The sequence below is a fragment of the Anolis sagrei genome, chromosome 4, assembly GCF_037176765.1.
Source record: "Anolis sagrei isolate rAnoSag1 chromosome 4, rAnoSag1.mat, whole genome shotgun sequence".
NCBI lineage: Eukaryota > Metazoa > Chordata > Lepidosauria > Squamata > Dactyloidae > Anolis > Anolis sagrei.
Genome location: NC_090024.1, coordinates 136,885,521 through 136,901,296, shown reverse-complemented (window position 1 = coordinate 136,901,296; position 15,776 = coordinate 136,885,521). Strand labels below are relative to the sequence as shown.

At 39.1% G+C, this 15,776-nt stretch overlaps 1 protein-coding gene across 1 annotated transcript in view; it reads right to left on the bottom strand.

The window, feature by feature from the left end:
• PFDN1 (prefoldin subunit 1) overlaps positions 1–14,200 on the bottom strand; it is a 36,362-nt gene extending 22,162 nt beyond the window's left edge. Inside the window, exons 1-2 of the mRNA XM_060774155.2 lie at positions 14,093–14,200; positions 6,927–7,093 (exon numbers count right to left, since the gene is read on the bottom strand). Of these exons, the coding sequence (XP_060630138.1) occupies positions 6,927–7,093; positions 14,093–14,125 (200 nt within the window). The 5' untranslated portion in view covers positions 14,126–14,200. The remainder of the gene's footprint in view (positions 1–6,926; positions 7,094–14,092) is intronic.
• Positions 14,201–15,776: the final 1,576 nt, after the last annotated feature.

Here is a 15,776-nt window from a genome sequence, read left to right as displayed (position 1 = left end):
AGGGGTTCAGTGGTTTTCATAACATTTGTAAAGTTAGATCCTGAAAGATTAGGATTTTAACACCTCCACATTCTGACAAGTACTGTTTGTGGAAAGCTGAAGGATCTGTGTTTTTCTTTGTAAATCCTGCAACAATGTCTTATGCTTCATTTGGTTACTGAAGTCTCTGAATTGAAGGCCTCCGGACTCATTCAAAACATTTCTCTGAGATATGCAGTGCTAAACAAACATTGTTTAACCATGAGTCACATTATCAGGTTCTACATAATCGTGAATGCTACAAAAAGAGAATGCCAGTTTTGTTTTTCAAAATTATGCCACCTGCTTTACAATTCGCTTGTAAATTCTTGAGGGTCTGATAATTTTTTTTCTTTTGAAATATGCTTACTTACATATAATGTCTTGTTTGCAGTTCCAGTTATTTTTTTCATGTAAAGTTGCTATCTTTATCTATAGGCTTATTTTTTTTCATGTAAAGTTGCTATCTTTATCTATAGGCTTTAGTTCCACTATTGGGCCAGCTTAACTTCTAAATGTGGTTGCCTAAAGAAATCAGACCGACCTTATGCAGCTGTGGTAGTATATATAGTTATATTCTGTTTGGACAGCTGTTTTGAAGAGTGATCAGAAACCTCAGATAGTTCAAAAAGGGGTTGTTGTTTTTTTCATGCCAGAAACGACTTGAGAAATTGCAAGTTGCTTCTGGTGTGAGAGAATTAGCCGTCTGCAAGGACGTTGCCCAAGGGATGCCCAGATGTGTTACCCTCTTGTGGGAGGCTTCTCTCATGTCCCCACATGGGAAGCTGGAGCTGACAAATGGAAGCACACCCCATCTCACAGATTTGATTCGCTGACCTTCAAATCAGCAGTTCAGCCCACACAAGGGTTTAACCCATTGCACCACCACGGTTCCAAAATGGTTCCAAAAAGGTGGAACCAGGCTATTGATTAGGAAATATTACAGCAATCACACTATAGTGTCTATAGTATAGCCTGTTAAAACAGCACTACTGGCTGCCAGTTTGTTTCAAGACACAATTCAGAGTGTTGACTATGACCTATAAAGGTCTGTATGGCTCAGGTCTAGACTACCTGACACATAATATCTCCCTGTGTGAACCTACCTGAAGCCTAAGAGCACAGCTGGTGCGGACATGAGAACATTTAGTAATGTTTTCTTAGTAAGTCCCTCTTAATCAACTGGCTTGCAAGGATTCTGGTGAAAGAAAGATATGTCTTGGTCCTGAATTAATTCTGTTGTCTGTCTCATCCTGATCAGCACAGTTTTTCAAATGATTTTAACAAGAGTTTTACAGCTAATCTTATTTCTCAGCAGGCGGAGAACAAAATTGTCAGCCAAGTTGCTCATCACTTGGCCTCACTTTGCCTCTTAACCTGCTTGAAAACTCAGCTATTGTGTTGAATATCCCTACTAGATGCAATGTCATGAAAAACAGGTAACAACTGGCTCACAAGACAATTTCAGTCTATTCTGTCTCATTTTATGCCTCTTTGGTTGTTTATGCAGGCCTTCACGGTAATGTCAGTTTGGATGAGCTTAAGGGGCTGATGTATCTAAGACTCAGCATTCCAAAAGTCAGTTTTACAGATTTCCATTCCAACAGACTGATATTCAGTTTCAATCCCTTGGCTGACAAGTCCCCCAAATTGGCACTGCAACACACAGAATTGCCATCTGTTATGACAGACCATGCTATCTGTAGTAATATCAATAAGTTTTTGTTCAGGTTCATCATGAATCTCTGGATTTCTCTACTAAAGAGTGGCTAATTTCAATCTCTTGAACCCTGGATAGAGAATGTAATCGGTAAACACAGGTGTCCTTCAGACTAAAATGAACCACCAAGGCTTTAGTGAATACTCTAGGAGAGGTGCAATCAACATAATACTGAAAACAGACAAAAATCATGTTCACTGTTACGGAGTCATACATGTATGAATTTTTTGTTGTTTATTCGTTCAGTCGCTTCCGACTCTTTGTGACCTCATGGACCAGCCCACGCCAGAGCTCCCTGTCAGCTGTCACCACCCCCAGTTCCTTCAAGGTCAAGCCAGTTACTTCAAGGATACCATCCATCCATCTTGCCCTTGGTGGGCCCCTCCATAATGAGAAGCTTTCCTGTCTTCTCATTATGTGATCAAAGTACTTCAACTCTGCCTCTAATATCCTACAAAGTTCAATGTATTTGGGGATACACACAGTAGTGATTAATGTCTCTACTATTTTCATTGCTTTGATGGATATTCAAAGTTATATTTTAACTCCTCAGTACCAATGTAAGATTATTTACAATGTCAATGTAATTAATTGTGTACAAACCAAATAGCAGATCTAAACTGTGATACTACAGTGATGAGAAGCAATGTGAAAAACAAGTGGAGTGGAAAGAAAGTAAATATAGGATCAATAAAAATGTTTCAATATGTATTATTGCCTTTAACATTTTCTTCTATGTATAGGTTCTATATGTATAATAAAAATAGCAGCACTGTTAAAAGGTCCATGGAGCAACAGAGGCACACAGCAGTGCGAGAGAATGCAGCAGAACCAATAAAACTATTTAAATCACATTCGACAACATGCTGTCTCATTCAGGTTCAAGTTGTCATGGTGTAGCAAAGCTTGCCCCCCTTCCCCTGCACAGTAAAAGAGGCATCCAGCTCATCTTATCAACATGAACTATTTTCCCAGGAAGCATTTTGGTCTGGGAGGGGGGTTATTATTATTCTGGGCTGTTTGTTTTTGTAGTAAGAAAAATAAGGATTTATTAATTGGATAATATGTTGTAGTGCCCAAAGGGATAAATGAAGAGAAATTTCCCCATTAACCATTAAGCATAGAAGCAATACACAAGAAATACAGAACTATGCTGGCATGGCACAAGCCAGTCCACAAATGTCCTCACCAGATTGAGAACCAAATCAAACGTCTTAGCAGCAAACTCAAAACTACTGTTATGGTATAGTCAGATAAGCAGTCAGATAGCATTAAGTGGCCAAGCATGTTCTCATGGTTGCACATTAATCTAATGAAGAAGGAAGCGTACTGACACCTTTATGGCAATCCAGAACCTTCCCAGTAACTCTCCTAACACATTTTCAGTTTACGCCTACTAGAACAAGTAGATTCTCCAGCCAAAATACCAGAGTAATGCTACTGAAATACATACAACATAACATACATATTTCAAGGAATGAGTATATTTAAAACACATCTATAAAAAGGATGAGCCTACTAATGAGCCAGGTGGTAATCAGGTACAGAGCCTTCCAAGTAATAGCATCTCTGTCATGCTCTACTGTCCTTGCCAATTTAATCCCTATTGGCTACACAAATGAACTGTGAATTTTCTCTTCCAACGTGCATTATTTCATACTTACTCTGAACCACACCAGCCTCTTTTTAAACACTTGCAATCACTTGTTTTTATCATCTTGTATCATTTGGGGCCCTTCCACACAGCCATATAACCCAGAATATCAAGGCAGAAAATCCCACAATATCTGCTTTGAACTGGGATATCTGAGTCCATACTGCCATATATTCCAGTTTAAAGCAGATAATCTGGGATTTTATTCAGCTGTGTGGAAGGGGACTCAGTGTCAGTCTCACACCTGGCTACCCGACAGCTTAGCTTCAAATTCAGCTCATTTCAGAAGAAATTGCAAAGCACCACTTCAAATTCTGATCCTATGGGAGAATCCACACTTTTTGCATCTTTTCATTGCAAGAATTGCCAGCTTTATTTTCACACCTTATGTCTAGTTATTAATTCATAAGAGGACCTAGTCTCTAATCCAGGGGTAACTCCTGAGGTTCCATGTAACCCAGTACTCTTTTTGCATACCTTGATTTCTCAACGCTCCTCAATCTGGTCAAGAGTATAAAAATCAATGAGACAAATCTGCTAGAAGTAGAAGCTTCTGCTTCCAAAGCTCATTATTTAAACAGTTCCATAGATTTGCCTTCAATGTTAACATAAAAGCCTCAAGATAACTTTACTGCTGAAATTTTAGTTAAAATCCAACCGCAAGAACTCTGGTTGATTTATGCATAAGGCAATGTTAGTTTTGTTGTTGTTGTTTGTTTGTAGTACTATACTTTAATTCTTATCCCCTCCAAATGGATATGGAAGGTTGATTGTTATGTCATTTGCTGTCTTTGTGGGCCGCCCTAGTATTCCATTGTTTTTCTATTATATACTACAAGTTTTACTTCTAGTTCAAACTTAGATTTAAACAATGTCATTCATAATGCACGGCTTCTACCAAACACTTTAATCCTAAACAAAATGCTAGACTAAACTGATGCTGAGGAGTATTAAAGCAGAATCAATTTTTATTTTATAAATATCAGTTTCCTATAGCATAGTTCCAATGGTAGTAGCCTGTAAAAACCATTATCAATGGGAATGGGGTGAAAGGGAGGCAGACAGCTAACACGTTTATTGGTTCAGACATACGAAAAGCACCCTGCAGCTACTATCTTCAAGTCGCCTGGCATGACTTTCAGTACATCAAAAAATAAAACAAAACGGAGTATATTAAGGCTACAATCACCACATACTTGAGGGTTCACTGTAGCTAACAGCCCATAGGAGGCTTATGTAAGTTTCCTTTAAAATGTGGTGAGAAAAACGAGAGTTCAATGAAGTCCTACTGAAATCACACATTCTATTACATGCCATCAAGTACCTGCATACAGCAGAACAGAAGCAGCAACATACCCCATGTACAGACTTTTAGTCTTAGAAAGTTTGAGAAGCAAAAATACTCTTTCTCCCAGGATAGTTATTTTTGGCTTCATATAAGAAAAGCCAGCAATGCACAGCAGGGGATGATGAATTGGTATAATTGTAAGCGACTAGTATCTGTTGCTCAGGAGACACTCTGGGATCTTGGCATCCTGCCAGTACATTTTAATTCTGTTAGTTCATAGTCTTTTGAAAGGCTTGTTATGTAGCCTGATACACTCACATACACCAATGTCTAGTTTTGCTGCTTGAACTATTTGTGCACTGACATCAACTTTTTACTTTAAGACTTATGATGAAAGTTTAGATTCCTAACGCTCTGAATGAATACTTGCAGACATTTCCTTTGACACTATTTGAGTATGTATATCATTAGCAGAATGTGTCGGGATAAATAAATACTTATCGTCTCTGCCGTATAAAGCTCACAGCATTTCTTGTCTTGAAATGTCAAAACTGTTATAGGCAATTTCCTCTGTTCTGTTACAGGGACTTATTCTGGATTTCCAATGATGGCAGAAGGATATTACTATTATATTGCTTGGGGTCAAACCCACTGCCTGCATGGCAGCAGAAGCTGAGAACCGTGCTCCATGAATTAAAATTAAAATGCCACACAAAGTGTCACAGACAGATGCTGAGAGCCCCTAAATGACCCACGTGTGAATATTGGCTCATTCCTAGTTCAATGAGAGAGACGGGGAATCTATTTCTGAGGCAATGAAGTTGTTGTTTTAATTTCTGGTGACTGGGACATCATAATTCTCCAATCCTATCCCTCCCAATGTTTCAAAGGAGAGCAAGGTGTTAATGATGGAATGCCTAGGAATACACCTAATTTGTTAACTGAGGCATGTATATCACTTTTTGCACAAAAACTAGTTTGACCATAGCCCATAACAAGCTTTGTGAATTTAAGAAACCTTTCAGGTTCAGATGAACCTTTAGAAACAAATTGGCAGGAATCTTAAAGTCTGACACTAGATCTGGAGATCTCCCTATGCAATCTAATGATGGCAAGCAATTCAGTAAAACAGAAAATCAAAATCATGCCACCATAGTTACAGCTACACACTCTAAAGAAAAGGGTCCACAGCAGTGCTGGGGTGAGGATGTGAGAGGAAGACATATTTATCTTGGAGTGGTAGCAATGGGGCAGTGCCATATGTGATCCAAGATAGCGCTGTCACATTGAGAATATTAACTATTTCAAACCAGGGCATGGAGTCCAAACTACAGGATTGGGATCTGGGCTGGGATTCTCACCCACATGCTCATGATAGAATATAGTAAATACCCAATTCCATCAAAAATCTGAACATCTTGAGACATACAAAAACATTTTCAACACATTTCTGTTTATCAATTTTATCGACTTTACTAAACATTAAGCTGTTTTGGCATCATTTTCACAATGTTGCAAATTGCTCTTGATATGCCATAAGCAAACATGAAAAACACTGTCACTAGAGAACGCTAGATTTAGAAACTCTAAAATCAATTTATAGATGAAAGACTGAACATAACTGAAACAGCACACATACTTCTCCCTGCTCTTTCAAAACAAATGGAATAACTAATCTTAAGAACAGTTCATGCAACAACAATACAATGGAAAGAACCCAGCAGGATCAGGATTGCAATGTTTTGGCAAAAAAAATCTCCTCCACATAAAACAATAAAGATCATATGGAGAAAAAGCCCAAGAGGTTTACAAGTGAAACTAAATCTTACGCTCCCATCTCTGTGGGTCAATGAATCAACTACGAGTTTTGGTTCAAATATTACAAGAGCTGTCCAAGGTGCTAAGACTATTTTGGGAATATATCTGAATAGCTTGGATAACTTCTTTTCACAGACATGAAAGCCATCAGCTGTCACTGGATTAGTGTAGGCCATAATTTGGTGCTAATGGGGAGTCAGATGACTACAAAATCAATTTTTTTGGAAATCCACTTAGTTCTGTTTCCAAGTTCAAATGTGACTCACATTGTTTGGGTGCTGTTCCAACTGAAAAAGCAGTTTAGTTATGAAGATAGCACATTTTGACATTAGCTGCAATGGGAACCATTAAATACCACCTGAGACTTTATAAGACAACTATAACATGGAATATTCACAACATTACTTAAAACAAGAACAATTACTTACATTCTTCCTACACCTTCATACATCCGTGTTTCATCAGCCAGTGTCATAATTTCTGTATCAGTAAGATGTGCATGCTTTTTTGTCCTATTCAGTTGATCTATCTGTAGATCTGCAAGTTTCACCTTTTGCTGAGTATCAATGACCTTAGCTTGAAGTTCAGTAAATGCCTGATAGGGAAACAGCACAAATAAAGACACAGTTAGCAAAACAATCAAAAACTGAATTTGCTCTCCTATATTTGCTCTCCTTGAGACTTGTCTACATGGGTAAAAACATTATATGAACCCCTCAGGGGCTTCAGTGACCATTCATTTATAATGTATATCTTTGGACTTTAAACTATTTCAAAAATCCTTGCCTTTTATCTTGTGGTTTTACAGAAAATCCAGACTTTTAGATGTGTGGCTGTCTCTCCAGGTAGCTCAATTTGCTGTGTCGCTGGGGGGAGGAATCAATGGTGGGTAGAACTGGTTGGTAAGAGATTAAAGTGGTTGGTAAGAGGTGAACCACTAGAAAGTGGTTCCTTCCCAGACTAATTTTAAAGGCTCACATATTAGTATTAGCATAACCCAATTTAACAAAAAAAGTTTATTTGCATGTACGATGGAAAGAATAGAGAAAATGGGGAGAGTCCAATGTTTGTTTTCCCCCTTAAGCTTCTCAAACCCAATGCTTGCTTCAAGTCTCAGATCAGCTACATTTACATCTATTTCCCCACACAGCCACAGCTGTGAGGAAAGAAAGATGGCGAGTCAACGTGAGCAGGGCTCAGATGAAGTAGGAATTGATATTCCTATGTTTCCTGACCTCACCATCACTTCAGGTTCTCTCTTTTATAATTCACGCCTTGGAGGAAAGCAAGATTTCCTACATGTTCACTCAGTCATCAATCACAATGAAAAGTGCAATCTCTAGAAGTGGGGGACCTGAAAAGGTAACCATGGATGAACTAGATAAGTTCCTCAGATGTCATAATATATCACTGAATACCAAAATCAGGTCTGTCTGTGATACTGCATTTCTGATTTCTATGTATGGTTATAAAAGCTGGACAGAAGAAAAAACTGATATGAAGAGAATCAACTCATTTGAAATGTGCTACTGGAGGAGAGTTTTGTGCATATCATGGACTGCCAAAAAGGAAAATACAGGTAAATGTGTCCTAGAATAAATCGAGCTTGAATGTTCCCTGATAGTTAAGTTGGCTAAGGTGAGACTTCTCATACTTTGGACACACCATGAGAAAACATGATTGACTAGAAGGTATTGTCTTGATAGTTTTTTTAATATCTTAATTATTGTCTTAATAATGGTTGGCAAGGTAAAACGCAGTAGGAAAACTGAAAGGCAACATTTCAGGTGAATAGATTCAATGAGGAAAGTAATAGTCCTGAGTTTCCAATACTTGATAGCACAGGATAGCATAACTAGACATTGTCACAGTCAACAACAAACTTGTACTCCTGTTATTCAGTAAGTCAGCAGAACCTTTTATTCACTTAAATCAAGGGTGAGCAGATGTCAAGGTTGTGAGATCTAATTTGTTATAGTTTACTTCTTATTTACTTACAAATATTCACATAATACTAAGATTCCCTCAAAAATTCTCAAGTAGAGTACAACAGTAAAATATAAAGCAACAACACTATACAAAATAGTATATACTTCTTCTGTCAGGGATGTACAAATTCACCAAAAGCAGGAGCTACTTTTTACCTCCCAGGGACAATATTGTAGCAATGCACCTAAATTGTTAGTGATATGACATCAAAGTATTTTGCAGCACTTCTAACACGTTTCTATGATTATGGGACCAAAAAAGGCCTAATTTTTAATAGGGGCATAGAAGCTTGCAGGGGTGTCCTTAAGAGCTGCAAATATGGAATTTGGGGTTTATTTCCCTGTTTTATGTGGTTCAACAAACTGATATTAGCTTGGGTTAAATGGGGAAGGTTTGTATAAAGTATGTTTCTAACAGAATATTGTTCTAGCATGTATTTACACGAATCCTGAAATTCAGCAACCAGCAATAAATACAAAATGTTCAAGACACACTAGGAATAAGGGGACAAGACATTTCTGAGAATTAGAACAAGCATTTGTTATCAGTATCATATCACAAATTCTTTCCCACAACAGCTTACTCTGGTCTCCCCTTCAACATGTTCTTTAGAAATGTAATTTAGAAAATGAGGGGATTTTTAAAAATTGCTATGTTGTTCAAAGAAATTGAGTCAGAAACCCTTGCTGACCTACTGGAATTAAGTCAGATAACTACAATCTCCCTCAGCTCTGACTTGAGTTAAATAATGATTACAAACTATGTGTCAATGTAATTAATCAAAGATTACACTGAAAATAAAAATAATTATCTAATAGCTGCCTAAGCAACCTATATTTATGTCATCTACTATAATCTCTCTCTAGTAAAACAGCTGGCCTGACTCATTCATTGATATTTACTCAGCTAGTGAAGTGTTCTCCCTGTCACCTCCCTTCATTCAACATGTAGAGAAAGTTTTCATTACACAGCAACTGTAGGTAGGGAGGGAACTTAACACCATTTAATTGCTGTGGAGGGAAAACTACTATAGCCATGCTGAGCCTAAGCTTCGTGAGCTAAGAGCACGAGTTTTCAGGGGGTTCAGTGTTAACACACACTTGCCCACTAAATGTCTGGTTGGTTAGTATAATTATAGCTGTAGTAAAAGATAGCACAGCTGCAACCGTTCAATGAGCAGCATAATCTCAAACTCTCTTTTTAATTTTTTTTAATATCAGGTGTAACAAAATAGTGGATGTTGACAATCCTCCTTTCGCTGTATCCTTTTCATGACATTATATTTTCTACAAAAATCTGTGTTACCATGCAAATACTGTAACAAAGCCTATTCAGATATATTCCTAGAATCAAATATGTTTTATTTTCGGCAGAAAATCAAGAAAACTCTATCACTGTATTTTTGCCTCAACATTAAAGAATCTCTACATACAAAGAAGAACTATCACACTTTTATATACATAATGTAAAATGTAAAATACATGCACACATGTATATGGCTCTAACAGAATGCCAGCCACTCCCAAATAGAGTACACTCATTGAATTAATTGTTGATTAGATAAAACAAAAGGCTTAAATGGGGCTACTGTAGTCAGGACGACCAAGACAGTTTAGGCCACAATCTAATTATAACAAATTATTATTATATGGCATATTGCAGATATGCTTTCCATGCTGACGATTCCAGGCTGAACCTTCAGTAAATAGTATTTCAGATAGAAAGGCTAGGATATACAGTATTTCTGATTGAGATCTAGAAGACACAGAGCAAGTCAAACAGAGATGGAATGATCATGTGAAGGAGTTCAAGACAGGTTCCTATTGCTGTTATAGTTTCAACCCCTCCCGTGATCTTTTTTAACATAATGTGTTCCATATTGTAGCACTAGCATTCACTACACACAGCATTCATAGCATGTCTTCAACAGCTATCCCCCTTTATAATGCTGTGACATACAAAACCAGTTCTAGATATGATTCACAGATAACTAAGAAGAAGAATGACTGTCCTACCCACTACACATCCTCTGGTAAATGGCCATAGCAATAATGATCTGGTTTGTCCAGTAAAATACTGTCTATGCAGAAACATTAAATGAAATTCACAAGTCAAAATCTATGCAGTTAATTACAGACTGTAACAATGTTTTCAAGGATAAATACATTTTCTTACTATTAATTGGACACTAGACAAGGTTGGCACCAATCTGCCTTCTCTTGGAGGAAATGTCCATAGGGAGAGTGTTACTTCAGAGAAGGCTTTGGTATTGAATTCAATACCATGCAAATACTGCAACAAATTATATTATATGGCAGCGTGGACTCAGATAAGGCCTTTGATCTTTGACATTGTTGTTTTTAAATTGTGTTAGATTTTAGCCTGTTCTTGTAAGCCGCTCCGAGCCCCAGGGGAGTGGCGGCTTATAAATTTGAATAATAAATAAATAAATAATCAAAACAGATATTGTGGATTATCTGCCTTGATATTCTGGGTTATATGGCTGTGTGGAAGGACCAAAAGACAATCAAGGAGATGTGTTCTCAAGCTTCTTCTACAATGCCATATAAAATCCAGATTATTTGCTTTGAAGTTGATTATATGGCAGTGTAGACTCATATAATAATCTGGATTATCTGATCTGATAATCTGGATTATATGGCAGTGTAGAAGGGGCTTAGTGTTTTGTTTAAACAAGAAACAGTGGACTCTTCAATGAACTGTATGTGTGAGTAATGCTTCCTTAATACACAAAAGGCAAAATCTCGTCTGATAATTGAGCTAAGCAGGATCAGGTCTGGTTAGTACTTGGATGGGAGACTACCAATAAAAACCAAGGCCCCTTCCACACAGCTGTATGAAATCCACATTGAACTGGATTATTTGGCAGTGTGGACTCAGATAATCCAGTTCAAAGTAGATATTGTGTATTATCTGCCTTGATATTCTGGGTGATACGGCTGTGTGGAAGGGCCCTTCCTTGATTGTTAGAGACTCATACATAAAGGGCTCTGCTTGGATGTTATCTGCTTCTAGATAGCTCTGCCTTGACAATAGACAGACTTTGAGATTAAAGGGCCTAACCCAATGCCTAGTAAGTGGGAAGGTTCTGATGATTTCACTAGAATTTTGTTCTAAGGGGTAGTCCTAGTGATATAATTTTGAGAATGGACATTGACCAGAATTGCTCGGGGTAGGCCATTTGAATCTTTTAAATATGGCAAATAGATATTATATACTAGTGTATATACCCAATGATGCTTGTGTGTGTACTTTCTAATGAGTATTAGGAATACTCATTGTTAACGTTATCATTTTATGAATGTTTCAGGATGGATATACACTGCCCTGCATTCCAGGATCTGGTTCCGGATTATCTGCTTTGAACGGAATTATATGAAGCCCATTCAACCTAGCTGAATAAAATTCTACATTATTTGCTTTGAACTGGAATATATGGCAGTTTGGACTCAAATAACCCAGTTTAAAACAAATATTGTGGAATTTTCTGCCTTGATATTCTCGGTTATATGGCTGTGTGGAAGGGCCCCCGAGTCTACACTGCCAGATAATCTGGGACATTTTCCACACAGCTGTATGAAATCCACACTGAACTGGATTATATAGCATTGTGGACTCCGATAATCCAGTTCAAAGTAGGTAATGTGAATTATCTGCTTTGATAAACTGTATTAGATGGCAGTGAAGAAGGGGCCTGGGAGAACCGGTTCTGAGGCAACTTCCATTTGGCTGTATAAAATTATATGGCAGTGTGGATTCAGATAATCCAGTTCAAAGCAGATATTGCGGATTATCTGCCTTGATTTTCTGGGGCCCCTTCTACACAGATAAATAAAATCACACATTTTCTGCTTTGAACTGGATTATATGGCAATGTAGACTCAGATAATCCAGTTCAAAGTAGGTAATGTTAATGATCTCCTTTGATAATATGGATTATGTGGCAGTGAAAAAAGGGTCTTCTCAACCTGGAGTCCCCAGATGTTTTTGGCCTTCAATTCCCAGAAATCCTAACAGCTGGTAAACTGGCTGGGATTTCTGGGAGTTGTAGGCCAAAAACATCTGGGGACCCCAGGTTGAGAACCACTGGTAAGAGAACCACTTAAGGCCTCTTCTACACAGCTGTATAAAATCCACATTGAACTGGATTATATGGCTGTGTGGACTCAGATAATCCAGTTCAAGGCAGATATTGTGGAGGTCAACCCTCCTGTTTAAGGAGCTCCATTGGCTGCCGTTTACCTACCGAGCCCAATTCAAAGTGCAGGTGCTTACCTACAAAGCCCTGAACGGTTTGGGACCTGCCTACCTGCGTGACCGCATCTCCGCTTACGAACCCACGCGTTCTCTTTGCTCATCCGGAGAGGCCCTGCTCGCGATCCCACCTGCGTCGCAGGTGCGTTTGGTGGGGACGAGGGACAGGGCCTTCTCTGTGGTTGCCACCCGACTTTGGAACACCCTCCCCAAAAACATTAGACTAGCACCCACGTTCACAGTCTTAGGAAGAACTTGAAGACTTGGTTATTCCGATGTGCCTTTCCAGAATAGGATAATCCCCAACACTCTGTACCAGAAGCACTTTATTAGAGTTTAATATTATCTGAACATTGCACTTGCCCAGAACTCCAACATACCACCTCACACATCCAGGACTTTTAACCTGTACCCATCATTGGCCTGGCCCTGATTTTATTGTGTAATAGTGTAATGTTTTGTTGTGTTATTGCTTATGTTTTAATTTGCTTGCATCGTTATTGTTTGTTGTTGTTATGTTGAGGCTTTGGCCTTTGTAAGCCGCATCGAGTCCTTCGGGAGATGCTAGCGGGGTACAAATAAAGTTTAATTATTATTATTATTATTATTATTATCTGTGGGCAATTCCACACAGCCATATAATCCAGAATATCAAGGCAGAAAATCCCACAAGAGCTGCTTTGAACTAGGGGCCCTTCCACACAGCCCTATATCCCAGAATATCTGGGCAGAAAATCCCACAATATCTGCTTTGAACTAGGTTATCTGAGTCCACACTTAGATAATGTGGGATTTTCTGCCTTGATATTCTGGGATATAGGGCTGTGTGGAAGGGCCCTTGGTTATCTGAGTCCACACTGCCATATATTCCAAAGCAGAAAATGTGGAATTTTATTCAGCTGTGTGGAAGGGGTTTTAAAAGCACAGGCACCCACGAGTAGACATAGTCTGATGTTGATAAAAGCCTAAGCCGCCGTTTATGCCGGGTTTTCTAGGCAGAACTGAAGCAGAGGGGGTTGGCTTTGAGGCTGAGAGAGTGTCACCTGCCTCCCACTGCCCTCGCCCAACACTCAAACCGCTTTCCTGTGGCCTAGAGAGGCGGCCCCATCCTGAGGCGATGCTCTGATAGTTTCCTAGTACAAACACTCCAGGAAAAGGCGTTTTGTCTTTATGGCAAAGGCTCCAACAGGGCCTCTGGTGCTGCCATGAGCCCCTGAGAAACTCCGCTCCCGAAAAGACTCGCCTCAGACGACAACGGCCTCACACAGCTCTGGGCCTGAGCTTCGTTTATCTCTCTCCATCCCCACCCGCACCCCCTCCCGCCCCATACCTTTTTCAGCTCAAGGTCCACGGGCGCCGCCATTTTGCCTGCTTTGAACACGACTGCGCCTGCGCGCTGAGCAAGCCGTTCAACTGACGGCGTCCCCTTCGCGTACACATGCCCCGCGCTGCGCATGCGCAATAGGGGGATCCAGGCTAGAACTGTGTACTGTGGATAAGGTTGGACAGGGATACTTGGGTACTAGGTGATTCAGCAGCTCAAGGTCAGCCTGGGCTGGGGGATGCTGTATAGCCCAAACATACTTCAGTCTTAGTTAAAATCCAAGAAATTGCAAGTAGCCAAGTCTGGCCCACACTGGTCTCAGTTCTTGAAGTGTAATCAGAGATGACCCTCATCCCCCAGGACCCTGTAAAAGAGTTCATAATCAGGGAATTCATAGTTTTGCCAAGGACACCAGGCTGGAATGATCCAATAATCACTTATCTCTCCCCCATGGTGGAACCTAAGGCTCTTTCCATGGCCCCACATGGCAACGCCCCTGTAACCCAAACCAGCATCTGATCAATTTGGCTATTATTTATGAATTGGATTCCCTTTTTGTGAATAAAACTCCTGTTTTATGAATGGCTCAGTGAGCTTTGTGTCATCTTACATGAACTCTGGGTGACCAAGATGAATCTTCCCTTGATCCTGCATGCCTTTCCCTTCCCATATAAAATGCAGTATATTCCCCATATCCCCATCCATTATACGTATGTATGTCTGTATATCAGAAAACCAAAGTGCTCTTCCAGCAGTCACCAGCCTATTTATTTATTTATTTATTTATTTGCAACATTTCTATGCCACCCTTCTCACCCTGAAGGGGACTTAGAGCGGCTTACAAGGAACGCCCTTCCTACAGACATTAGGCTGGCGCCATCTCTCATGGCATTCCGAAGAAAGTTGAAGACCTGGATGTTTGTGCAGGCGTTTGAGTAATTTAGTGCAATCTGGTAATGAAACATAGGAATGGAACAATGGACGACGAACCTGGACTACGCTTGGATGATGAGAAGATTGGGTACGGTTGTTTTTTGTAATAATTGTGCATTGTAATTGCTTTTGGTAATTTATGGATAATGTGTTAAGTCAATTGTTATATGTTGTATGGAACCACTGCTGTTTCTACTGTTTTTTTACTGTTTGTGAACCGCTGTGAGTCGCCTTCGGGCTTGAGATACAGCGGTATATAAGCAAAGTAAATAAATAAATAAATAAATACAATATATTATATTATTAGCATAGTACAATATCAGTATTAAATATTACTATATTGTACTATACCATTATATTGTAATATTACATGTAATATAAATATATAATTATATTATTATTAGTATTATATTGCATCAAATTATAATATTATAAATATTTCATGTATATATTTATATTCTCTCTCCAATCCCTCTCCAATGCCAGAAATACAGCTTAATGTTGTAACATTAGAAAATGTTGATCATTTCTGCTACCTTGGCAGCCACCTCTCCACCAAAGTCAACATTGACACTGAAATACAACACCACCTGAGCTTTGCAAGTGCAGTTTTATTCCGAATGAAGCAGAGAGTGTTTGAGGACCGAGACATCCGTAGGGATACCAAGATGCTTCTTTATAAAGCTATTGTCCTCCCAATCCTGCTATATGCCTGAGAGATGTGGACTGTCTACAGACGTCACATGCAACTCCTGGA